This window comes from Fusarium proliferatum (assembly GCF_900067095.1).
Source record: "Fusarium proliferatum ET1 genome assembly, contig: FPRO_scaffold002, whole genome shotgun sequence".
Classification (NCBI taxonomy): domain Eukaryota; kingdom Fungi; phylum Ascomycota; class Sordariomycetes; order Hypocreales; family Nectriaceae; genus Fusarium; species Fusarium proliferatum.
The window spans coordinates 3,579,090-3,604,076 of NW_022194791.1; the positions used below are offsets into that span (position 1 = coordinate 3,579,090).

At 49.2% G+C, this 24,987-nt stretch overlaps 7 protein-coding genes across 7 annotated transcripts; 4 read left to right on the plus strand and 3 right to left on the minus strand.

Moving 5' to 3' along the window:
• Positions 1–470: 470 nt before the first annotated feature.
• FPRO_02621 (uncharacterized protein) lies at positions 471–2,131 on the plus strand (the record flags this gene model as incomplete). The annotated part of the gene is made up of 3 exons (XM_031227257.1): positions 471–546; positions 619–1,858; positions 1,918–2,131. 3 exons carry the CDS (start codon positions 471–473, stop codon positions 2,129–2,131), a joined length of 1,530 nt encoding a protein of 509 aa, XP_031077712.1.
• A 4,583-nt stretch (positions 2,132–6,714) lies between these two features.
• On the plus strand, positions 6,715–8,913 carry FPRO_02620 (uncharacterized protein; the record flags this gene model as incomplete). The annotated part of the gene is made up of 3 exons (XM_031227258.1): positions 6,715–6,720; positions 6,987–7,070; positions 7,216–8,913. The coding sequence occupies 3 exons, from the start codon at positions 6,715–6,717 to the stop codon at positions 8,911–8,913; spliced, it is 1,788 nt and encodes a 595-aa protein (XP_031077713.1).
• Positions 8,914–10,250: 1,337 nt separating this feature from the next.
• Positions 10,251–11,275, minus strand: FPRO_02619 (uncharacterized protein; the record flags this gene model as incomplete). Its single annotated transcript, XM_031227259.1, has 2 exons — positions 10,251–10,965; positions 11,103–11,275. 2 exons carry the CDS (start codon positions 11,273–11,275, stop codon positions 10,251–10,253), a joined length of 888 nt encoding a protein of 295 aa, XP_031077714.1.
• A 1,565-nt stretch (positions 11,276–12,840) lies between these two features.
• FPRO_02618 (uncharacterized protein) lies at positions 12,841–15,286 on the minus strand (the record flags this gene model as incomplete). Its single annotated transcript, XM_031227260.1, has 4 exons — positions 12,841–13,826; positions 13,877–14,715; positions 14,955–15,089; positions 15,141–15,286. The coding sequence occupies 4 exons, from the start codon at positions 15,284–15,286 to the stop codon at positions 12,841–12,843; spliced, it is 2,106 nt and encodes a 701-aa protein (XP_031077715.1).
• Positions 15,287–17,248: 1,962 nt separating this feature from the next.
• Positions 17,249–18,444, plus strand: FPRO_02617 (uncharacterized protein; the record flags this gene model as incomplete). Its single annotated transcript, XM_031227263.1, has 4 exons — positions 17,249–17,464; positions 17,514–17,649; positions 17,703–18,061; positions 18,112–18,444. The coding sequence occupies 4 exons, from the start codon at positions 17,249–17,251 to the stop codon at positions 18,442–18,444; spliced, it is 1,044 nt and encodes a 347-aa protein (XP_031077716.1).
• Positions 18,445–20,222: 1,778 nt separating this feature from the next.
• On the plus strand, positions 20,223–21,718 carry FPRO_02616 (uncharacterized protein; the record flags this gene model as incomplete). Its single annotated transcript, XM_031227264.1, has 2 exons — positions 20,223–21,232; positions 21,304–21,718. 2 exons carry the CDS (start codon positions 20,223–20,225, stop codon positions 21,716–21,718), a joined length of 1,425 nt encoding a protein of 474 aa, XP_031077717.1.
• A 475-nt stretch (positions 21,719–22,193) lies between these two features.
• On the minus strand, positions 22,194–23,528 carry FPRO_02615 (uncharacterized protein; the record flags this gene model as incomplete). The annotated part of the gene is made up of 1 exon (XM_031227265.1): positions 22,194–23,528. The coding sequence occupies one exon, from the start codon at positions 23,526–23,528 to the stop codon at positions 22,194–22,196; it is 1,335 nt and encodes a 444-aa protein (XP_031077718.1).
• Positions 23,529–24,987: the final 1,459 nt, after the last annotated feature.

The window sequence follows — 24,987 nt, forward strand, 5'->3', positions numbered from 1 at the left end:
AATCTTCCAATCAGAGAACATCAACCAAGAGTCGGTATAGCACGGTCTTTGTTTCGACTCCAAGTAGATTCAAAGGTTACAGTGAAGTACTTCAGTATCAAGTGAGTGAAGCAAGGCACGCGAGACTTGATCGGCCCCTCCAGTTAACGGCCCCACTGTTGACGATAAGCTTCCACTCGGCGGATCCTACCTAAACATACCTACACTACCAACACTCACTGAGATTCAGGCAGCGCTTCCGCCGGAGCACGGTTTTTCCGTGAATAAGCAGGGACCACACCGCCACCGCCAGTCTGCTGCCCTCTGACCACGAAAATACCTCCCAAAGAAACCTACGTCCACTCCCACTCCAACCAAGGACCATTCATCATCATCTCGCCTTTCTGCCATTATCCGCCCGGCATCATCTTTTTTCTCCCCAACCCGTTTGTGAAACTAACCACTCGCACCGCTAGCATTCCGACGCCATGATGCCAACCTGGCCAGCGCAGCAAGCGCCGAGCGTAACTCAGCAAACCGTCCCGACATCTTACGCCTACCCAACGAGTAAGTTGTCTTTCGGACTGCCCACAGACGACATCTCCTTCTCTCGCCCGACAGCCCTGACACGAAATGCAGATCCAGCCTTCATTCCCGTAGCCGTTCGTCAAGGATTCAGTCAGTACGCAGCGCCAGCTGCTCCTTATGCCGGCTACGTGCCTCCACAGCCCCCAGTGCAACATCAAATGTCTCCCGCTTCTCCCGTGAATGGTGTAACCCCGACACCTGAGCAAGCCAAGTCCAAAGTGGACTGGCCCGAATCTGTTCGGAGCTATGTTCAAAGATCTTTCCTCCCCCAAAATGACGAACCCACCGTGTCTCGCGCGGAAATCGAGGCTAAACTTAAGAGCACCATCGGTACCGCAAAGGAAAACGGCACGTTATACACGCTCGATTGGGACAACATGCCCCTCCCACAGGCCCTAGTCAAAGCCGAACGTGATGCGGATATCAAGCAGAGTTTCCATGTTCCCATCAACTCCAAGAAGAGGAAATCTACCGATTTTGCCAGTAATGACAACTCCCAGCCTCCGTGGCGTACTAACCCGCGTTCTTCACTTGAGGACCGTATTTCCTATCCTTCCCCCGAAAAGCGTGCTTCCATGGACGAGCCCCTGCCGAAATCAAGTAAGTTCCAGAAGGAAGCCAACAAGCGCAAGCGACGGTTCGAGAACGAATACAAGTCGCTCAGGTCGCCCAGTCCGCCTCCGCCTTCATCTGGACCTATTATTGGCACATGCGAGGTACTTGAGAAGAAGTATCTTCGTCTTACCGCTCCTCCAGTTCCGTCCAAGGTTCGACCTGAACACATTTTGCGTCAGACTCTAGAACTTCTGAAGAAGAAGTGGAAGCGGGAAAGCAACTATTCGTACATCTGTGATCAGTTCAAGTCTATGAGGCAAGATCTGACTGTGCAACATATCAAGAACGACTTTACTGTTTCCGTCTATGAAATCCATGCCCGAATTGCCTTGGAGAAGGGGGATATTGGTGAGTATAATCAGTGCCAGACCCAACTGCGGTCGCTGTATGGCATGGGCCTAAAAGGCAACCCCATTGAATTCAAGGCATATCGCATTCTTTATTTCATCCACACGGCCAACCGAACTGGGTTGAACGATACTTTGGCAGATCTAACCACAGCAGAGAAAGGGGAGAAGCCGATTAAGCATGCTTTAGAAGTGCGATCATCATTGGCATTGGGCAACTATCATAAGTTCTTCCAGCTTTACCTTGACACCCCTAACATGGGTGCATACTTGATGGACATGTTTGTTGCTCGAGAACGGCTTGCTGCGTTGTGCAATATTTGCAAAGCGTAGGTTGCATCCATTCCTTGTTGTTTTTCTTGAGCATGATTTGCTGACTATTGTACAGATACAAGCCGGATGTAAAACTTCGCTTCATCACTGAGGAACTCGGTTTCGAGTCTGATGCTGATGCAGCCCAGTTCATCATCGATCACCAAGGTCGACATTTATTGGAAGACCGAACAGACTACATTGCGTTTATGACCGGGAAAGCCGGTCCCCTCTTTGAGGGCGCGCGCAGCACGGCGTTCCAAAAGGTTGATATCAAGGGCCAGATCTAAACCTTTACTGCTTCTCTCTCGGGTTCTTTTCTTTTTTCCTTTTTGCGTTGCGACTTTCCATCGACGTCTCACGGCCTGAGACTTGAGACTTGACCGTCGTTATGTTTATCGACGAGACATGATGATGCTTTCACATTTGTGATGCGTTTTCATTCATGTGGACGACTCGGCGTTTTATACCCCCCATTTCTGCTTAGGTGGCAAAGAAATGTCTTCCGTTCTACTGCGCACCACCTGGGGCTAAGCTATGCATAAGTCTCTTTTGCAGCTTTGCCTCGGATTTTGATCAATTAACCGTAGCCTCGATACCAGCTTCCATTCTATCGACCGAGGCGACACTTTTTCTGTACGACAAATCACAAAATTGGATTTTGGGTGGGAATTTAGATACAGTGGGCTTGATGGGAAAATCCAGATAGGAGCTCAACATCATCTTGTTCCTGGTACTGTTGGGGTTGGTAATTGGCTTGCGGAGTGTTGGGCGGTCTTGTAATCGCCAGCTTTATCATTGCAAAGTGAATGCGTACTGGCCTCAACAGGAACCAGGACGAGGTTGACAGAAAGAGTTTTGGCGTTTCAGGGAGTTGTGGGCTGGTAATTCTTAACAAGTAGAAATTGAACGTATTCCAGTCTTTTTGAACGAATGATCGAACAATCGATGTTTTTTTATGTCGTGTTGAAATGAAGGGTTGACGTTGAGGTGTTGTACGTGGAATAGCTGTGCGATTGGGTACCTATATAAGACAAACATTTACAGATCCTTGTTGGGAATGTCCGGCTGGACTCGGGGCGCAGTTGGCAACTCTTTCAGAGGCCCTTGTGTCGGCCACGCTGATCGATTGTTCGAATCCCAGGCATAACTACCGCTTCTGTCGTCGTCCCGACGTCAACTACTGTGTTTAAAAATTATAGTGTTTAAATTACTGAGAATCATGTGCTGTCTGAGACAGTAATACCCAGGCCGTCCCTTCTGGTTGAAGGCCGACCGCCCATTGCAAGGCGTAAAATCGCAATCAATGTGTTAAGGCCTTTGGTAGTGCCTTTAAAGTACTGTGGAGATAAGAATGACTTGTGTTGCCCGCGTACGAGAGTCTGGCTGGATGTTTCCTCTATTTTTTTTCTTCGATGTTTTATTTACTACTTGAGTTTTTTTATTAATGTAATTACAAAAGTCTCTATATATTTCTCCACGATATACTTTTTATTTTCACGTCTTTTCCTGCCCTGAACCCATCTCGTAGTGTACTGGTTGATGCTCAGAATGTGAGTGCCCGTTGCGTTTAATCCAGACCAAGAGGTTGGCATCAGCTATCGCCCGCCGCCTTGTGGCTGAGATGCCAATAGCGAAAATGTCCTACTGTGCTCCGAGACTCGGGAACAATGACGAACCCCTGCTGAAAGAGAAACACTGGCCTGAGTGAAAATTTGACATGGAAGCAGGGAGTCCCGAAGTGTCGGGATGGACAGGATCTAATGATGTCTTGGCTCAAGGGAGGGAATAGTGCTTCATTCTTACACAAAGTGTTTTCCAAGACACACACTCAGATCCACATCTACATTTACTTTGAGAAGGGAGAAGAGGTTTCCGTCAAAACAGTTGCAGCTGATCTTCACGAGTCATATTTCCCGGGTGATGCACAGAAACCGTCGTTTTTGAAGCGAACGGGAGATTGACACACGAGATTAGGCCCAGGGCAGCGGTATCCGCAGACGAGACAGCGGCGCCATATTCTATCGTGGTTTTTCTGGCGGGGGACGCTTCCGGTGGATTATCAGCTAAAAGTGAGCAGGGGAGGGGTCGGTCGTGTTGTTGGACTGGATCAAGGAATGAGTTGAATGGAATGAGGATAGGATGACTTGAATACTGAAGATCAACATGTCACCTAAAGAGACAGAGAGGGAGAGAGAGTTTGGAGATACACGATGGTTGCATGTATATGCACTTGTATGTTGATACAGTGGTCCAGTATGATATCATCAGATCAGCCATTAATAACCAAAGCCTATAGACTGGAACGTAGCAAGTCACTGACTGGAGCATCATCCAGCCATGCTCTAACATTCTGGAAATGTGTGCGCGCGGCAGTTGTTTGCATAAACACAAGACAATGGGCTACCAACATCCGGCGTCAGGTGGATATGTCTTTATGCGTAGTGAGGTATGTGGTGGTTCTTTGTCTTGGATAGAGACTGGCATTGATGTTAAGATGTGGTATTATGCCGAATCTTGACCAGGGATATCTGAAAGCCAATGTCAGAGAACGATGGACGAGATGCTGTACTAACATGGCATGCATAAACTGGCTCTCGTTCTCTCAAATCAGTTCATCTTGATTTCTAGAATTGAGGTCGCAGTCCTAGCCTTTGATGCAATGCGATCGCTGCGTGGCCCCCCTGTTTGTTCCATCCATGGGATGGATGGACTGGACTGTGGGCGATGCATCCCTGCCACGCGACGATTTCCCCGTTTTCTCGAGTTACTTGTTACTGACTGCAAGTTGCTGTAAGATCCATGCCGTAACTCACTGCGGAAATTTCCCTTGTGTTATTAGCGTCACCAACGACGTGATGTGCCAACGCCAGAGCTAACGTCTGTATCTGTGTCCGTGTCTGCGTCTGTGCTGTATGTGTATCGGGCATCACGAACGAACAAGAGAGGGGACTTTTCAGTTGGTACATAAACCCACCCATGATCCCTGACTAATTTATCATTTGTCCGCACACCCATGCCCATGCCCATGCCCATGACCGTGGCCCGGGGATGAGCGAGAGAGGAATGAGACGAGACATGGTTGAGCGGTTGGCCCGAGTCAACAGGCCAGGTCGATGCCTTCTTTGCTGATTGTGCATACTGACTAACTACTGCATGTATGAGGGGTAGGGTAGAGTACGATAGGGATTGGCCGTGTAAGCGTTTGCCCGTGGTTGTTTGCACTCTGCAGGTGGTGAAGAGTTATTTTGAGCGTGGAGGATGCGTTTGTGTGGCAGATCTCATGCACAATTTTACCCACTGAGAAAGCTGTCGTGTGCAGTTGGTAGCGCCTTGTAAGCGCTGGACTGACAGTTGACGCCGTTGACAGGGATTGACTGTCGAGTTGAGGGCTTCGAGATGAGCTTGGCAGCTTCTAATAGCTCTAGAGGGAAAAGAGGTTACAGCTAAAGAAGAATAGCTCGGCTTTTGGGATTCATTTAGTTCAAACATGTCAGCTTCCACAGGTGGTGATGCTCTAACTGCCTGTAGTACCAGTAGCTAGCTGGTCAGTCAAAGCTTGAAGCCATTGATTGGGATTGGATATGAGTGTTGGCCATTCATCACTGACCACCAACCAGAGCCATTCAGGTACTCTACAGTCATTGAGGTAATTTGCGATTTGTGACTTACGATTTATCCTTTCGCATTTTGCTCATCTCTTCCTCCCTTCTCTCGACGCCATCTCCATTTCATGACATCTCTTGGCCAGATTCATCCCCTAAAACCACTTACAAGACGTCGCTGGCAGGCGCCAAGTTGTCAGAAGCGACCCCTCCATCAATCACCCCACCTTGAGAGCCTGAACCCAAGCCCAGGAGAATTATTAATTTCACCCTCCATCTTCTCGCTGAGGAGCCCAGCCTTACCTACGGTAGCTATTTCACCTTGAACGTTGAAACTCAAAGGCGCCCACAGCTCGCGCCAATATCACGTTAAAGGGAACCCAAGGCGAAGGCCCTCTACCTTTAGTCTTGGGTCGCTGATTATCGTACGCGTCGAGGGTCACAGATCCACGGACGTTGGATTCCCGAGTATCTGATCAGTCACAGTTATACGGCTGCACCAACCAAAGTCATCAGGTCATTAATAAGAAGCAAAAGAGGCAAAGCAAGGCAAAGAAAAGCAAGCAAATACCAGAGTTGTCCCTTTTTATTTCCAGCCGCCAACTGCTATTTTTTCTCCCTCTCATCAGCCTCTCTCACAACCAAAACTTACACAAATCGCTTCCACAACGTTCGATCCACTCGAGGGAACATTGCCCAGCCCACTCTCAGGCTACTTCGCCCCCTGGCGTGTACTCCGTACCTCACATTCGCGCTCGTTCGTTCGTTCGCTCGCAGCCCAATCTTTGTGGTGCTTGTGTGTGTGTGTGTGCAACCCCAGGCATTCGCTGTAAGGTACCCTACCTTTACCTCGGAGGGCCCAGGTCCCTCCCTCCCTCTCCTCCTCCACTCCAACGGCGCTGCTGCTGCTGCTGCAACCGCCACAACTTGGTGTTCTGCCCGTCCTGCACCTCGCTGCCTTGCCCGTGCCCGGTCTAGCGGTTAATAGAGGTACTGCTACTGTAAGGTAGGTAGCGTACATACTGTACCTTTGCCTTGCCTTGCCTTACACCAAACATCGGATTGGATCGAAATAAGGTAGCCCAGCCCGCCGCTGTGTCCCGCCGGGTCGTGTCGTCGTCCCTCTCGTCTCGTACATACTTTTAGTACCTACCTTACCTGGCTCAGGTCGTCTCGTCTTGCGATCCTTTTCCTAACAACCTCCACCTTCGAGCGATTCACAACTTCCCAACTTGCAACTGCCCAGGAGGCATTTCAGTTACACAAAAATGAAGGTTCGTCATCGCCCCTTTCCCTCCCGTCGCTCATGCCTCTTCATGCAGCTGCCTGAGGTGCCATCCCATATCTCTCTATTGTATCATGCCGTGCTTTGCCTCCAACTTCTCGTGCCTCACAAGGCGTTATTCCCATCTTCTCAGCTGCCTGAGCCAAACCCCCTCCCCCGCCGCATTCAGCACGTCTTCGCTCATATTTGCGCCGGCCTCGCTGGCTGCCCGAGAAACATTCGAGTCAAAAGCTAACAGTTATGCGCTTCGTGCAGGCTCTTCGACGTTCGATCAAAGGTGACAAGGACAAAGGATCCGTCGCTCCCAAATCGGCTGTCGCCATTGTTCCTCCAAAGAAGGTTGGTGGCCTCCCACTCCCAAGCCAATCTCAAGCCTCAAATCCTATTCAATTATGGATTGCCACATTTGGCACAGCCCATGGTTCTACGACAAACCTGACTTCAATCACTGAGCCTATACGCTGATGCCCAATCTAATTTGCAGGTCATTCGAGCTCTTTACGATTACGAGGCACGATCGAGCCAAGAACTGAGCTTTTCGAGAGGCGACTTTTTCCACGTTATTGGCCGCGAAAACGATCAAGATTGGTACGAAGCATGTAACCCAGCTCTCCCTGACGCCCGGGGTCTCGTCCCTGTCACCTTCTTTCAAGCGCTTGGCCGAACCGAGAGAGATAGCGCACAGTCCGACGGTGGCCAACTCCCCACTCCGACAAAGAACCCCGACCACGATTCTGGATACAGCGAATCTCCAGCAATGCAAACTGCGCCAGCCGTCATGTCACCCACTACAGCCGTGCCTCAGCAAGGCCATCAGCGTAATTCGAAGTCGGTTGGAAAGTCGGGCGCCATGGTCTACGGAATTGTCATGTACGACTTTGCTGCGGAGAGGGCAGACGAGTTGGAGGCTAAAGCTGGCGAGGCCATCATCGTCATCGCACAATCGAACCCCGAGTGGTTCGTGGCCAAGCCCATCGGTCGATTGGGTGGCCCAGGGCTCATCCCCGTTTCCTTTGTCGAGATTCGTGATATGGCAAGCGATAAGGCAATTGCAAACCCGGGTGACGCCATAAAGCGTGCTGGTGTTCCAAAGGTGGAAGAATGGAAGAAGATGGCCGCGGAATACAAGAACAGCAGCATCACGCTGGGCAAGTTTGAGGGAGGCGGCCCTCAGCAACCTGGGCAGGGCATTGAGCAAGGCATGGAACGAATGAGCATTCAGCAGCAGCATTCTCGACAACCTTCTCAGAATGGAGCGCAGGCCGGATACGCATCTCAACCTCGAACATCGCAACAACCTCAGCAAAATCATGTACAGAAGCCGGTCTCACAACTCAACGCACCGCTACAAGCGCGCATACCGCGATACTGCTTTGCAGAGGATAAGTACTGGTTCGTGATCGAAGCACTGCTAGAAGACGGACGACAGTGGGAGCTGTCTCGCTATTACGAGGACTTTTACGACTTCCAGATCGCTCTTTTGACCGAATTTCCAGCTGAGGCCGGTAACACAGGGACACAGAAGCGTACACTGCCGTACATGCCTGGACCAGTCAACTATGTCACAGATGCAATCACCGAAGGACGCCTCCATAACTTGGACGCGTACGTGAAGAACATGCTGAACCAGCCCCATTACATTTCGAGGTGCAACCTGGTGAGACAGTTCTTTGCACCCCGCGAAGGAGATTACGAGATCGATCCAAACGACAACGAAGAGGAGTACCGCCTGTCACAAGCATCACAGCTGTCATCGGCCGAGTCCCCAGCTGGTGGATCACAGAACAATTTGAACGGCAGCACATATGGCCTTTCAGCTGCACCAGCGCATCAGATGGGCCCAGGTTCCCCTGATATCCACAGACAACCATCTTCTTTGTCACAACCCTCACAAACGTCTCTCGGTAACGGTATGCAACCCCAGGCTCAACCAGCATCAGCAATGAAGATCAAGATGTATTTCAACGGGGATCTCATTGCCATCCGAGTACCAACAGACATCTCATTCCAAGCACTTTATGAAAAGATTTGTGATCGTCTGAAGGTGCCGGCGGGTCAGGAGGTCCAACTGTTTTACAAGGACGAGCCCACTGGAGATAAGCCAAGTATGCTTAGTGACAACGACTTGGACTATGCTCTGCAGCGGAACGAGAAGCTTCTGCTCTATGTGGAGGCCGTGTGAAGTGCCCTGCCCACTGGAGATGACGACTGCGGTGTTTCAGCTTGATTGTAACGCTGCATGGACGGAATTGAGTTGACAGTCAAACCGAAAAGTCCACCAAAGAGCGTCGGGGTGTGCACTGACGTCGTATATTCTTGTTCCCGAACCCTTGCCTGTATAGTACAGTACAGACTCCGGCCCTCCACTTCGAAACCGTGCGTTCTTCTCTTCCTTGATGGATCTACAATTTCTCATGAGTCCCCAATGGACGACACGCATAACCTCAACCAACACTTTTTTCCTTTCTTTTTCTTTGTCCCCCTTTTTCTTGTCCATTTTATTCTACGCGGATTTTATGACGACACGTCGGCGAGGAACTTGATGCTTCTTTGATACCATTTTATTAGCTGGATGACGCATAAGTTTCATGACCAGTGTACCTGACGCTCGTTGTCTCTTCTTTGGGCATTTCCCATGCCCCCCTATTTGCTCATCTTTTGAAAACTTTCTTCTTCACATGTGTATTCAGGCGGGTATATGGCCTTTTGAATGCTCTTTTGATATCACACGACTGAGCTTAGTGCTTTTCTTCCCTTGACTTTTTATCTTCTTCTGTACTTCCTCACCGAAAGTGACAGGGCCTGGAGGGGGCATTCGGGATATGGGGTTGATAGTTGGTGGAGGTGATATGCGTTGCAGTATAGGGGAAGGGGATGGTTGGGGAGGTTCAATTAGGTGGTTCCAGCAAGCCGCATTTAGAAGCCTATAGGTTCCAAATAGCGGGCATTACTGGTGTCGCGAAAGGCTTGCATTGCAAGGATCTCGAGGATCAGAGGAGGCAAGATACATATATCTTGGCCTTGGTGGTGGTGGTGGAGGTGGAAAGCAAAGATGAGCGCTCATGAGCGTGATGAATGAAAGCGACAATTGTGTTATTTTGTGTAAGCGATGCATGTGAAGATCAATTGCAATGGTGTTTGTCTGTAGTTAACAACAAAATGCATTTCTCTCACTTGAAGGTCTGGGTCGAATTGCTTAGGTTAGACAAGTTTCTCATTTAATCGAGTTGGCCGTATCAGACTTGACTCTTCCCGTCGCTACCCAGTATCCTGTCTATCGTGTTCTAGAAGTCTATTATGAGTGATGGATCGTCATCGTATGCTCTTTTGTATTCCACCATCCGTAGAAAAACCATGAGATGTAAGATTAACTCCCGATGCCGTGGATCTTTACAAGATCAAACAAGTAAATGCAAACATAGTCACGTAGCCTCGTAACTGTAAACGCCTGAAATCAAGAGAATCTGCAGAGAAACGCTTCTCTTGCAGTGTGAGATGAGACGCTGGATCTGAGTCCGTCTACTCCAGCTTGGTCATGAGATTCTTGCGAACTTTCATGTTGACGACACCACCGACGCCAAAAGCAGGGACAATTCGACATATTCTCGCGACAGAGCTGATGAACCAGTTGCGCCGCACAAGATCTAATCGATCACGCATCGTCACGACAGCTCCTCCGGATCCAGTCGCTTGACGATTGTATAGGTCTAGACCGAACAAATGCATAGGCGTAGAAATGAACTGCACCATAGCAGGGGCCATGAATTGCGCTGCATAAAGCCCAGAAACTCTCTTCTTCATCTCCTCGGAAAACCGCTTATCCAAATACGGCCCCAGCAAAGGCGGCACATTGAACGACGCAAAGATGGTCAAGCAATCGCGCAGCGCAAAGAGAGTGTATGAAGCGAGAGGGACAGGTCTAGGGACAACACCAGGGGGACCAAACATGCGCACAAAGACCTGGTCTTTGTAGATACAGACTCCGATGTTTGCGGTGCTGGACGCAGCGAACTTTGTGGTTCCGGCTGTGACGCTCGAGGCGGGCTTGTTGTTGACGGTCGAGAATGAGGTGTCGACGGCGTTGGCGGTGAGATATGTTCCGCCGTAGAGGCAGAAGATGAGCGCTGTAGGCTTGGAGAAGAGGATTGTGTGTGGGCGGGTGAAGAGGGTTCGGAGGGAGGATTTGACTGAGTTTGCGAGGGTGTTTGCGCCGGAAGCGTTTTCCATGATGGAGCTGTCATGATGTCAGAATTTTTTTTTTGGGGGGGTCTGGAGTTTGGAGTTTGGCGATGTCGGCGTGTCTCAGAAACATGGCATAGGATATGAATGGTGGTGATAATGCATGGTGCATGGTGCATGGCATTTACTGACCGGTCGATAATGGCAATGATGGGCGCTACCATGGAAGCAGCGCTCGCAGCGGATAGAAAGTCAGTGCCGAGTCGTGATATCAAGTTCTTGGTATTCCATGTGTTTTTGGTGGTGATCTGCTCGGGCGTAGTTGTCCCGGCGAGAACCAGCGCCGGCGCATCAGAGTCTTTCATGATGATCCAAGATCTGATCTCTTCTCCTCCTTTCTCTCTTGGTGATGACAGACTGTAACTCGCACAGAAACACAGGGAAATACAACATCAAAGTCTGGCACGAAGAATGAGATGACGGAGATGGGTATGACGAAAAGAAAACAGGTTCCTGGGGGAATAAAAGGAAACTAGAAAAAAACCACGAGATAAGTTGATGGGAGGTTGTAGACTAAGTTAGTAGTAGACCCCCCGAAGCAACCCTTTCAGTGGATAAACGTTGAAACTGCATGAACTAGCGGTGCGCGGTAGCTGCTAATTCCCATGCGCTGGTTGGGCACCGCCTGAGCTCTGCTCTACTTTGGGGGTTTTATTTTAGTAGGTAGGTAGGTAGGTAAGGTAGTTAGCTGAAGCGAAGCTCTTCTGACTGTCTGAGTCTGGGGGTGCGCCGATCTCGGCGGGGACTTCGGAGCCGTTGCCGAGTTTATGAGGGACTCAGATAGATATCAGCGGCTTGTCGCGGATGCTAACGATTGATACCGGAAAACTGATAGATGCTGTTTGAGTATAAGGAATTTGATACTGGCAACAGTAGTTTACGAGATGTGTTCAAATTGCATGGTTGGTTACTATTTGCTGCGCATTGTGTAACAGCCAACAAAACTCACGCTCAAGCCCACGTTGAACACCAAGATCAAAGCTCTCCCATCACGCATAAAACACCAAAAATCACACATAACAAACAATATACAGAAAAATGTACGACCTTGGTAACTTTACCGCTATATGATCAAAGCCGTCTCAAACTCACTAGACCATCCGCCTTCCTCCCCCGCAATGCTCTCCATTCTCTATTCTCCATGACTACACGCCATCTTCCCCACGCCGACGTTTGCCGCTCACCGGGAGCTCTACCTAGGTAGTAGGTGTTCCTCGCCCAATCTCGTTGCATATCGGGTCTTATCTTTGGCAAATTCAAAGACTCTGCAGGTCACCCCATCAAACTGATTCAGCCCATATGCAGGCACCGCATCTACAGGGTGATCACCGTTTGCCAGCCCCTTCAACGGCATAAACCGGCTCTAACTTATACCCAAATTCTACGGCCAACACAAACATATGGTTCAACCAGCGCGGAGTAGGAGAACCATGCATATCATTCTCGACATTCGCAGAGTTTCATTCATTGCCAATCGTAAAGACATTTTATTCATAGGGAATGTAAGAATTCTCGATCTAATGCTACTAATAACTCCTAACAATCTCATAAACAATGCAAACTTGACGAATCCAACACAAGCTTCTTCGAGGGCACCAGGTTGTGGGGTCGTTGCCAACTCGTATCCTATCCCATTCTTAAACGGCCTGGTCCACAAGCACAGCACATGTCCAGAGCCGCTTCTCTCCGTCTCTCCACTGCCACTCCCAACATCATGCCAATTCTTCTGGAACGCTTCGCTGCCGGCCCCTCTGTTGGAATACCCACTCTTGACCTCGACCGATGAGACCCGATCAGAGAAGAGCCCAAATCCAGATGTTCCAATCTTCCAAAGCTGTCAAGGACCGGCCCGATCACCAAAAGCCCGCAGCTAGGCGGGAGTGGTACCTGTACTTGAGCTTCCACCGTCGTTTCCACTTGCTTGCTTCTCCTGCATCGCCGTTATAGCTGCAGTGAGTTGATCGATCTTCCGGTTTAGCTCAGTGAGCTGCACCTCCATGGCTGTTGGCGCATCCACATCATCCTCACGCACCTCGATGCTCCTACCATTCGCTCGTCCTCTAGGAGAAAGCGTCTGGCGACCGACATTGGACTCAGATCGCTTCTGAGCAATTGCGTGCCTACCGTTGCGCCGAGAAGAGCGCGATGGACCCTTGAACCCAGCAAATTCATCTTCTACGGCTCCTGGCTTTCGATACATCTCGTACAGCTTGATGATGCCAACAATGGGCCAATGAGTCGCCTTGAGGAGCATGATACGCCCAGCACGGAACTTCTCATCGGCCGTGAAGAATAGACGCCAAGGTCGGAAGAGTACCAGGGCCAGCAGGTTGAAAGGAGGGAAGAAATGGGTGAGTCGGTTACTAGTCGACGCTTCCAAGACGTAGACGCTGTACACATACAGGTACTCCTCCTTAGCGTGGGTGATAACCCGCGAGAAGCTGTTGGACAGCATACCTGTCAGGGAGCCCATCAACAGGAAGCTAGAAAGTGTAATGAAGATGATCATCAGAGGAGGTCCAAAGAAGGGATCGATCTGGTTCATTATCTCGAATCCGATGGGCGCCGAGCCGTAAAATATCTTTGTCAGGATCCAGGCCATGGACTTGAAGGCAAAGACATTGCGACCCACGAGCGAAAAGGTGGTCAGGAAACCACAATACACGACAACAACAAGTACCATGTATTTGAAGAAGTCCTTGCCCATCTCCTTCAAGCATGGAATGAGCGTGCCCCAGGCAGGGCTGAGACTGAGAATCGAGAAGATACGAGGAATCATGAAGAGCGCCTCAAGTGCCAGAATATCAAATGCAAGGTCGTTCAGCTCGGGTTTGTTCTGAACAATGCCAATAATACCTACTTGTGTCAGCATGTCATCACTTTGTTGAAAGGACCAGATTTCTTACGCAGAACTGCAAAGGCGAACCCGATGGCGATCATGATCATGTCGAATAGGTTCCATATATCGGTGGCATAAAAGATAGAGCCTGCATCAAGCCACTCACTGAGCTCATCGTAGAAGAAAGCCGCAATCCATAAGAAAAGTATCACTTCAGGGATTGTAATACGTGACTCGTCTCGCACAATGAGCACAGCGTAGTACAGGGCGAGGAAAATACAGAAGAACAGCACCTCCCAGCTCTTGAGATACTTGGGGACGCGCAGGCGAGAAAAGGGGTCCGCAGTCCTAGGGTTATAGAACCGGACCTTCTTTGTAGAGTGCACAGACAAGCTATCCCAAAAGACTATGTCACCACTCCAAATAGCAGTGATGATCTTTTGGACAATGTGCTGGCTGAGGAAGCGTTTGGCATCGGCAATGGCAGCAATTTCGAGAGCATTCAGATTCTTAAATGATGAAGTAGGATCACCCTCGTTCTCACTGTCCTCATCATCCGAGGTCATAGTCAAGCGGGAGAGAGAACTTAGAAGTTGGTTACGCTTCATGCTGCTCCCGGCAGGGCCTGGTCCACGTCGGCGATTGTCAGTGGAGCGGAAATGAGAAAGCAGAGGGGCGGTTTCGCCGGCCTCCTCGTCGCCCGTGTGACCATTACCAGCCGCCTGGGGCTGAGTTTGGGCTTCATCTTGATCGTCTACATCGGGGATCTCGTAAAGGCAGTAATTGACTGCCTCGCGTTCAGAAAGCCTAGTCAGGAATCGCCAAGCAACGATTTCACATGCATCTGCTCGAGATTCCCCCAGAGTGCGGTGTTCTGACGAAGATGTATAATGCCATTTGAGAGCTCTGTAGAGATTGGATCAGTCAGCAAAGGTTCATCAGCAATGAGGAGTGTGTTCCGAGTCATCGTTGCACCGCATATCCCGTCAGCTTGAGGATGGGCTGAGCAGATATGTGATTGGCTCCCCTGGCGGCATGTCATCTGCAGGCACAAACAGATGCCACAAAAGGGTGACGATGCAGCAACTGGGAGTGATGTTGATAGAGAACACATCGCCGTGAATTGCTTTCGGATTAATACATACAGAAGAGCATTGACAATTGCCGGGTTGGTGCAGGTTGCAGCGAGGTGATCCACCAAGATGCGTAGAGGAGTCCCCGCAGCTGTGGTTCTCAGCTGTTCAAACGTGCTCGGCAGTTCAATGACATCGACAAAGTATCTAGAGCATCAATCAGTAGGGGTCAATTGATGCTAACTCATGGTGACTTACAGTGAGAGCTTCTTGACGACATCTCTGAAGTTATCGTGAGAGCCAATGTTGGGAAGATCGCGTTCGTATTCGTCCAGATGGCGGATGGAGACAGGACTACCCTCGCGAGGGGCAGGGAGCTTCTTGGATTTGACCTTGATAGGCATGATGAGGATCTAATTCAGATAAAATATGATCGATCAACGGAGCATGCCCCCCGTAAGAGCCGTAGGTTTCTTGAAGTTGTCAAGAGCTGTCCCTCGGCCACGAAGTGGTTTTGAAGTCGAGCGGAATGGTTGTTCCGTCTCCTTCCTCTGTTTTTTATTCTTTATGATGGTACGTAAGGGAGAGGAGATGCGGAGTTGGAGTGAACTGAGAAGGACCTAGGGATGGATCTGGGGAAAGATGGAAACGCTCAAGCGGTCAACCAATTGCGGGCCTGTGCACCCTCAAAGACGAGTCAAGTTGCGCTGTAGATCGGCTCCCGACCACCAACAAATGGATGGCAATGGAACTGATGGTATCACGAGAATGAGTGGGAGGCGGGAGAAGGTGACTTTTTTGGGGGTTTCAGGAGAAGCTCATCGCTGCCCAATTAACCAGCCACTGCATCACGGCTACCATACCAAAAGTGTATGGTCTTTTTTAATCAACTACTGTCCTCCGAGCTTAGCGCGCACTGATGATCCTCTAGGCATCTTTCCTGGTGATAGCTGCCAAAAAGAGCTCCAACCAGAGGCTGGTGACAGTCTCAAGGGTTCTTGTCAGAGTGGAGAAGAAGGGTCCCTGGACGGAGCTTGGCACCACTAAGAGATGCTTGTCAGTCTTTAGCAACTGGGGATTGGACGATCTAGACTCGAGAAATCAAGATTTCGGGTTCAAGGTCAGGTTTAATGATACGAGGAATCTGGAAAGTCGGAATGGCTTCATATAATAATAGTAGCATGGGAATTACGGATATTGACTGCAAGATACAGCAATTGGTGTCTGATGTATGTTGTGAATCGATTTGATTGTATTGAGATATGGCTTTTGTAGACACTACCCAGTAGAATCTGTTAAAGATCGTATATGAAATGATCTGTCGGGGGTCACCATCGTGCAGGCTTGGAATAAGCTATAAAATCTTGAAGTTTGAGATGGGCCTTCTGATGACGTGAGGATATATTATTATAACAAGTTTGGCCTTTACCTGAAGGATTATCTCGAGTGCTGAGTTTGACATGACTACGGATCTATCAGTGCCTATTCTGACGATCACTTGATATCTGAGAACATGGCAGAAAGCAACAGATGTATACCATTAATTCCATGCAAATTGGTTGATATTTCTTTAGGGTGTTTGCTTGGCTGGAACGCAATCCTGTATCGTACTTGATGTGGTTCAACAATTGAACTGTTGTTGGCAGAGGCTGAGCTGAAGAACGCGTCAACCGGCAATCAGGAGTGCGTGCATGGTGACGACTACAATAAAAAAACAAACGAACCAGCTAATGAAATATCAACCATGGGAATGAAGTTGTATATCGAAGAATCAGGTCAGGTAAGCAGCGGACTATCTTTTAAGAATCGCACCAACAAACTCCCCCACATCAGCATCTCAATAGACGAACCAGCCAATAACGACACATCTTAAAAATAAGCTGAGCCTTGAAGGAAGATGAAGCTTCCCAAAGCCACGCCGCCGTTTGAATGCCAAAGTGGACCTCAGCTTCAGCTTGAACAATTCTGAGTGGCCCAGTCGTCTATTACAGATTCAACAGTCTCTTGAAACGTGGGAATGCAGAATGTGCCTGAGACTCACAGCCTCGAAATGGTCGCACCTCATTGGCTGAGCAGTCGTTAGCTTTGGCGAGCCAGCGCGTCCCCGCCAGAGAGACCCCTGTAGTGGATCAGATCTGACATGGACAGCTTCTAGGGCTGGATCTGAGCCTCAGACATGAAGTGAAGCTCGCCAAATGGAGTATTTACGCCAAAACGATGTGATGGGGTTAGTTATATATAAGGAAGAGATGGGAATGATTGAAATATCGTTTATCGGACAAGCTCATCAACTCAATAGCCATTTCCACCTCTAGACTCGCCTTCAAATTCCTTCTCTACTGGCCCTGACTTACACGACCTACACCATGTCCACCACAACCTTTACATCAACAGCCACAACGGCTTCTGCCGCAACGGCAACTTGCACAACTGCTGTACCTGGGAAATATGGTCGTGTTCCTGTAGATGCGTGCAACGCCAACTATTTCTTCGATCCCAGCTTTGCTGCCAATCTTGCCTTTTGTGTGCTCTTTGGTATGACGACCATGGTCCATCTCATACAAGCCATTCTTTTCAAGAAGGTGAGTACTACCGAGTAACAGTAGTCTTCTAGTCTCTAAACTTTGATAGAAATTCTCCTGGGTAGCCATCATGGGCGCAGCTTGGGAAACCATTGGATTTGCTTTCAAGACCCTAGGAAGCAGGGATCAGCAAAACACGACATATGTTATCTTGGGTCAACTGTTCTTTCTTCTTGCTCCTCTCTGTAAGCACTTCCAGTGTAGGGCAGTCCTTTGGGACCAAGGCTAACTGACTTAGGGGTCAATGCTTTCGTCTACATGGCCGTCGCACGCATGGTATATTTCCGTATGCCTGACCGAAAGCTTCTCGGCATCAAGGCCATCCGCATGACTCTTCTCTTCGTCTGGCTCGATATCATTCTTTTCCTGGTCCAGGGAGCCGGTGGAAGCATGCTCTCGAACAACGATGATATGAACGTGATACGCATTGGACAGAAGGTTTACATGGCTGGTGTTGGTCTGCAGCTTGCTGTCATTCTGATCTTCATTGGTATCACTGCTTACTTCTACTTCAAGCTTCGACAACTCGAGGGTCGAAGTATGGGGCGCATGAAGTGGCTCATCTTGACAATGCTTACTGTTCTCATCCTCATTGTGGTAAGTTCTTCGTCTTTCTTGATCCGAATTGTCCAGCTGACAACTGCAAGATCCGAATCGTGTATCGTCTGATCGAATTTGGTCCTGGTGTCAATGAGCACAACCAACTTTTGATTCATGAAGAGTATCCACTGGGCCTCGATGCAACTCCGATCTTGATCGCCCTCGTATTGCTCAACATTATGCATCCTGGTTTTGTTCTTCGGGGACCCGATAGCGAATTCCCCAAGCTCTCTCGAAAGGAGAAGAAGGCGATCAAGCAACAGAAGAAGATGGAGAAGAAGCAGGCTAAAGAGGCCAAGAAAGCTCGCAAGACGGGTGCCCAGGAACTGAAGAATTTGTCTTATGAGGGACAGTCCATCAGTAGTAATGAGCTCGTCTAGGAAGACATGAGTATATTTGTGCGTGATGTGGTGTTATTGGTTACACCATAGTTAGTCGTGTTGGTTTTGTTTTGTATGAAATGGATTATGTATGCTCGTAGCATAGAATGACTTGGATCTTGAGAAATTATGGCATGGTATACGGATAGAATCTTGTCTTTCGTGTAATGTACGGATAGGAAATGTGCTGGCAGCAATAGAGTGGAGGAATAAATGATGTTCTATGCATATTCTCTTGCAACCCTGGCCACAATCATGCTAGATATGCATCTCGATACGAGTTCATGGTGCAGGATTCGTATGGGATCTGCAGTATCCCGATTTAGAAGCAAAAATTGATGGTGAAACACCGCCACAGTTACCAAACCATGATGCGTGTCAGCTGATGCACTGACAGACGATTTAGGCGGCTAGAACAGTTGTGGCAGGTGAGTTCAATATGAGATATAACAGAACAATTAAGACATGATATAGAATATTGGCCTTGGTGGACTGTAATATTGAAAACGGAACAAAGGGTCGCGAGGAAGGGATGTGGTTGCGAACAAAAGAAGAGACACTAGTGATCACTAATGCACAAAGATCGACGCAAATTGAGGGCGTGAGATGAGACATTCTTTAGTTAGAAGCCGCATGTCAACGTGGCAGATATGGCCCCTCTAGCCCCTCTAGGCCCCTTCTGAGGGTGTGCAACTGTCCAAGTGTCGTAGGAGGCTCTAGGTTCTGAAGATGAGATTGGTTGCTAGAAGCCTTCCAAGCATTCCAGACACCGACAAATTGTTTCCGGTTGCTATGCAGTTACTCTATGTCGTCAGTTGTTTACTGAAATTATCATTCATGCCTTCTTCTTGCTTCTTTTCAATTTCTTTTCTATCCAACGTAACTGATCGAATCCGTCAAACTTACTTCTTCAAAACCTTGCTTGGTTTTCCAACGACCGCCCCCCAGCCTCCCCCGAAGCCCACACCAGCCTCTCACAAAACGGCCAGTTCCTCATCCCTGATTGGATCCCGAGTTGCCGTGGGATACAGGGTTGCAGTATCGGAAGACGCCCCCCGGCTGCCAGCACTTTAAACGTCTCTGTTCTGGTTCCTGGTTCGCTCGTCGACGGGCTATAACTTACAGATCCTGGAGTCTTATCTGACGAGAAAGTCGTAATCGAGAGAAATCAATAAGTCTTGGTCAGAGGTGGCTTGACTGCCCGTGAAATAGGGTGGCAGGGTTTGCAAGGAAGCCCACACGCGACTCAGGCAGAGAGGATACATAGAAGCAGCAAAACCGTCTCGATTTTGAAACGTTCAGGGTCTTCCCTAGTTCATGTCCTCTATTTTCAACAGTTTTGGAGACCGCGGTGTACTTTGCGCCAGCCAGCCACTTCTTAACTGTGCAGTACAATTCACTCCGCTTGGCTCAAAGTCAGGCCAAGTCTTGGATAAGTTGACGAGGCACAGACTGAGTTCAGTGTCACAGGCCCCCCTTCTACTCAAGGGCTTTCCTTTTCTTCCTCCTTTGATCTTTTCTAACCCCTTTGTTACATCGTTAGTTTGGTTACTCATCGTATCATATTTGCATTGGATCCTTTGTCCTTTTTACCCGTGCGCTGAGTTTCCTCTCTGCCCTTCAAAGGGTGTCTGTCCTCTTTCTAGAGTCTCTCTGTCTGCTCTTAATATCTACGACTTGACCAAAAGAAAACCCGCCCACGATCTTGATTACGATACAGATTTAACCGATCGACTATACCATGTTTGCTTGAGATTAGATTCACGAGATCGCAAATCATGACCCCGGCCCTTCTAATGGCGCGTCTGCCGCCGTTTCTCGTCATCTCTGGCGTTCTCAATCTCGCTACCGGCCACGTTCTGCCACAACCGACAAAGACGGTGGACTTTTATGAACTCAATGTTCTGCCGTATCCTCTCGCCGCGACGCCTGCGCCCGACGATTCATTATTGCTGCGAAGGCAATTCAACACTGTTTGTGGTTACCTAGGGGGAGATCCTGGACTACCAGCAACTTGCTCTGCTGGGTCGCATTGTGTGGTAGATGTCGATCACGGCGCTGTGGGATGTTGTCCCGATGGCGGATCTTGTACATCAGGTGTATTCACAGGCTGTGTGGATGCAGACAGTGGACCACAAACAGAGGTGAATCCATATGTGTTCACCTGCAGAGGGAGCGACTCGTGCTACAGAAATAGCTATGAGGGTGGTTTCTTTCAATTCGGATGCGGTTCGACATCTGGTTTGGCGACAAAGGTTGTGGCTACAGCTTCAGGAAAGAGTGCGATTGACCTCACAAGCATAAATGTTCCTCTTACACAGCCAGTGAGTTCGCTGTCTGAACCCACAACGCTAGGAACAAGGAGGAGGACAACAACGACGGATACTTCCGCCACAAAATCATCAACAACACGGAGCGCATCTACAAAATCTACAGAAACCTCCTCAGGTTCAACAACAGAGTCGACAGCATCGACAACAAAGACATCAGAAACTTCTTCAACAGAGTCGGAAACCTCGACAGCTTCGGAGACCGAATCCGACACCTCCACAGAAACCACAGCTTCAGAGACAGCAGACCCATCGTCGACAGAATCTGGCGACTCTGATGCCCCTGACACCGACGGCAACGACAATGGCTCCAAGAATACGGGCGCCATCATCGGCGGTACAATCAGCGGCGTAGCAGCCCTCGCAGCTCTCATAGTTCTCGGCATTTGGCTATGGAAGCGCAAGAAGGGAAATACGCGCCAGGGGCCAGGCGTGAAACACCAAGTGCAGCACATTGGGTAAGCGTCCCCATGAAAGACCTCATTTTATACTTTTCGCGCAAAAAGCTAACAGATGAATTTTTTTCTAGTCCGCCGTTAGACAACAATCATAATTTTGCCCCGGTGCCCCTTATGCATGAGACCGACAAAATGGCACCGCCCCCACCGGTTCCAGTGAGGAACCAGCAGCGCACCATGAGCTCGGCTGCGGGCCACGAGGAGCCATATTCTGAACCATGGGATCCTTCCTCTAATTATGGCTATGGAAATTCAGCGGGCGCTGTGGGCGGATCTTCGCACATGGAGCATGATGAGGTGCCTTTGACGCGAGACGACGACTTCGACCATAGCTACAATTCCGGCTTGGGACGAATCAGCGAGGAACACCCACGGCCTGGAACAGCAATCAGTACGCCTGGCCAAATGAGCCAAGTATATCCTGGACCTCGCGGCGGCGGTGGAGGACCGTTGTGGCAGCAGAACCGTGGGCCTGGGTGGTTCTAATTGTACATGAATCTGATGAAAAGGGGAGACGGCACATAAACAGGCGGCGGGTGACACCACAGCTCGAGAATTTGCTTTGGCGTTTGCTTTTGGGTTAGCATATGGAGTTGATATCCGGACTTGCATTACTATAAAGGAGAAGCTGTAATGAGCGGTTCCCAACAGGGCTGGAATAGATGAGCTTGAGCTTGGGTTAATCATGAGATATGATGGCCACACGGCCATGGGTATGGGTTCTTGGTAGATAGCTATGATATAAAGAAATTAACCAACATTGACATAAAAAGTTTTTTATTCAATCTTTATTCATTACTCCATTATTTTTATCTCTTTAAATCAAATGGGAATCAAAGTCAGACGCTGAACGGAACTCAATACTTACTCGTCTTGAACTTGTGCTTAAAGGCGTGTTCCTGTAAGTGACATCTTACCCACTTGCATGATTATCGATCAGCCTACCGTGGTTTTAATCAAGTCAACCTCCTATAGTCCAGATCTTGACACTAGACTCGTCAAACACTGTCTTGGTTTCTGACGAATTTCTAAACCCCCATCCTCCTGAGCACGTTGCAACTACAGAACCGCTCGAATGCAAAGCAGTGCTTCCTACCGGCGCATCATGGGGCTTCCATGTCCATGATGGATCTACAACACCAGTTTGAGAGCCAACACCTTCCCACACCGCAACACCACCATCTTGTGTCCCTGCCCAGACCTCGAAGGATGGGAACTCAGTATAGGGATCGCCAGAAAAGACATCCACCCTCATCTTCTGCTGTGTAGGTGCGCTCCGACCTCGAAGGGTGCAGAGGAGTTCACCTGTTCCGCGGACATCATACACAATCAAACCAGAGGCATGGCGCTCGTTGAGGATCATGTATCGGCCGCATGGACTCCAACGGACCTGAATAATTCCCTGGCCTCCTATTCCTCCCGGTATGTCCTCAGAGCGAGGAAGAGACCAATTTGCAATAACCTTGTCTGAGCGGTGCACATCATACAATCCCATCCACCGCGTCCATGTCCCTGCAGCAATAATAGAGCTCCCGTTACCATCCACAGGCGAGGAAGCGAGAGCAGCGACAGTGCCCTTCATACCAACTCCATTTCCCTTCCGTATATGACGTCTAGAAGGGATGGTGGGTATAGTAAGTATCGGACCATCTGATCCTGGTCGAGTCATGTCAAAGTAATCAAGCCGGTTCGTTGAGCCGACGAGGAAATGCGTCCCGGGTGCATCCCAGAGGATAGACGAGGGCGTGATATACTCTTCTGTTTCGAAACGAATTAATTTATACGAAGCAAGTGGGGCAGAACGCGACGCGAGGCCATCATTATCTGGAGGGAAGAGATGATAGAGCTGGACAGGGTGATCGCGACATCCTACGAGGACTGTTTGCGAGGTTGGCTCAGCTAAAGAGTAAAAGGGCGCCGGGATGATCGTTTGAGAGGGCTCAGGGAGTGATATTGAGGATTGACACTCGAGATGTCGTGGGTGCGAAGCTGATGGGTCGAGGAGATCTTCAGGGAGGACAAAGGTGGATATTGAGTTTATGGCAGATGATACAATGAGCGATGTTCCATCGGCAGTCCATTGTGCAGATGTGTAGTAATTTTGTCTGGTGGTGGAAGAGTTTTGGTTGTTTATGTCATTATCAGGCTGAATGATTTGATTTTCAGCGATGAGGTTTAATGATGGTGCTTTTTGCTGCTGATCACGGTCCCTGTCCTGATCCTGCAGATCATTCGGCTGTAACTCTGAATGTGAGGGCGCTGATTCAATTGCCGATTCAGGATCATCCATGTTCATGGTGTAAGTTGAGTTGAAAGTTGCGAGATGGTGATGGGCGAGAAAATGAGGTCCATGAGTGGAGACCTTGACTTTGTTTGACTGTCACTTACTCCGTGCACCTACGCTTATCATGATCCTAGCCAATCTCTAATCTCGAGATATGTCACATCCAAGGGTCTTTTTCAGTTGGGCAATTCAAGGGTCCTGTGACATTCGCTCTATTGAAACAGATTTTGAAGGACCTCTCGCTGCAGATCAAACAACTGAGGCCATCGTCGACTGTCTCATGTATCCTCATAGTAACGTCATATGGATTGGCGCCAAGCCCCCCGGTAGACAAAGGATCTCCTCAGCGGCCTCCGACAAATCCAAATGGCCGTATGCTGGCCTAGTTCTCTTCTGCAGGGTCCAGTGGGTGACTACACAAAAAGGGCAGCTCGAGATCGCCGTTTTCCGTCTTGGCAGTTGTTGTGAAGAGTAGAGTTGAAACAGGCCCTGAATACAAGTATATTCCAGGAGACATAACGCTGCGTCCCAGTTTCGGGTCACTATAATTTTAGGCTTTCAGCCCAGCCCTGCCAAGGTACAGCCGAAGAAAAGAAACACGCGAGGTGTGAATGAGTACCAAGCGGAAGTGTATTTTCTCTATTCGGGGATGTAGTTGGACAACCTTGGTACTAAGTTACAGTGGGAGATGGATCACCACTTGGAATCTTGGATTTTGTGCCCCTAGTAAGGTACCTATACCTACAGTACCTACATAGTAGTACGTTGGAACAATTCAGGGCAGGTGCTCGAAGGTTTCCTTTTAGAGCCACCCGCTTTTCCTTTAACTTTTAGGTAAGGAAGACAGGAAGGAACAGTCTCATATTCAGCTTGAGGTGGTCGTCATTTGATTACATTGATTTTCCTTTCTTTCTCTCTTTCTTCCTTCCCTCCCTCTTTTTTCTTTTTATCCTTTCTCCATCTCATCTCATCTCATCCCATCTCACCCCAATCCATAAGAAGCATCTCCCTTTGACTTCAACATACCCAAAGATAAACTGTATCTCAAAACTTTCTCTTCTGTTCTGTCTCACCAATCATGATCTCCTAGTTCAGCTGGCCAAAACGGGCAATTCATATCCTCGTATCCTTGACTATCGGTCAGTGCCGACTTGCTCGGCTTTCCACTCCAGTTCCAGCTCCAGCTGCGCTACGCTCTCTTGAGTCTCTTCTACAACGCTGCCCCTCCCCACGAAACACAGACAGCCTCGCCCAGAAAGACACCGACTAAAATAACCCATCATACGTCACTCCCCAGCAACGCAAGGCGCCCGACCTTCTATCATTTCTCTCCACGCGAGCCCGTGCCCAAAACCAGTCCAAAGCTGAGCTGGGCAAACCTCTTTGACGAGAGACGACTGGACCCTGGCGCTCCTTCGCCTGATCTCGTGATTACTTGTGATCATTTTCTCTTTTGTGCCTGCCAGGCTTC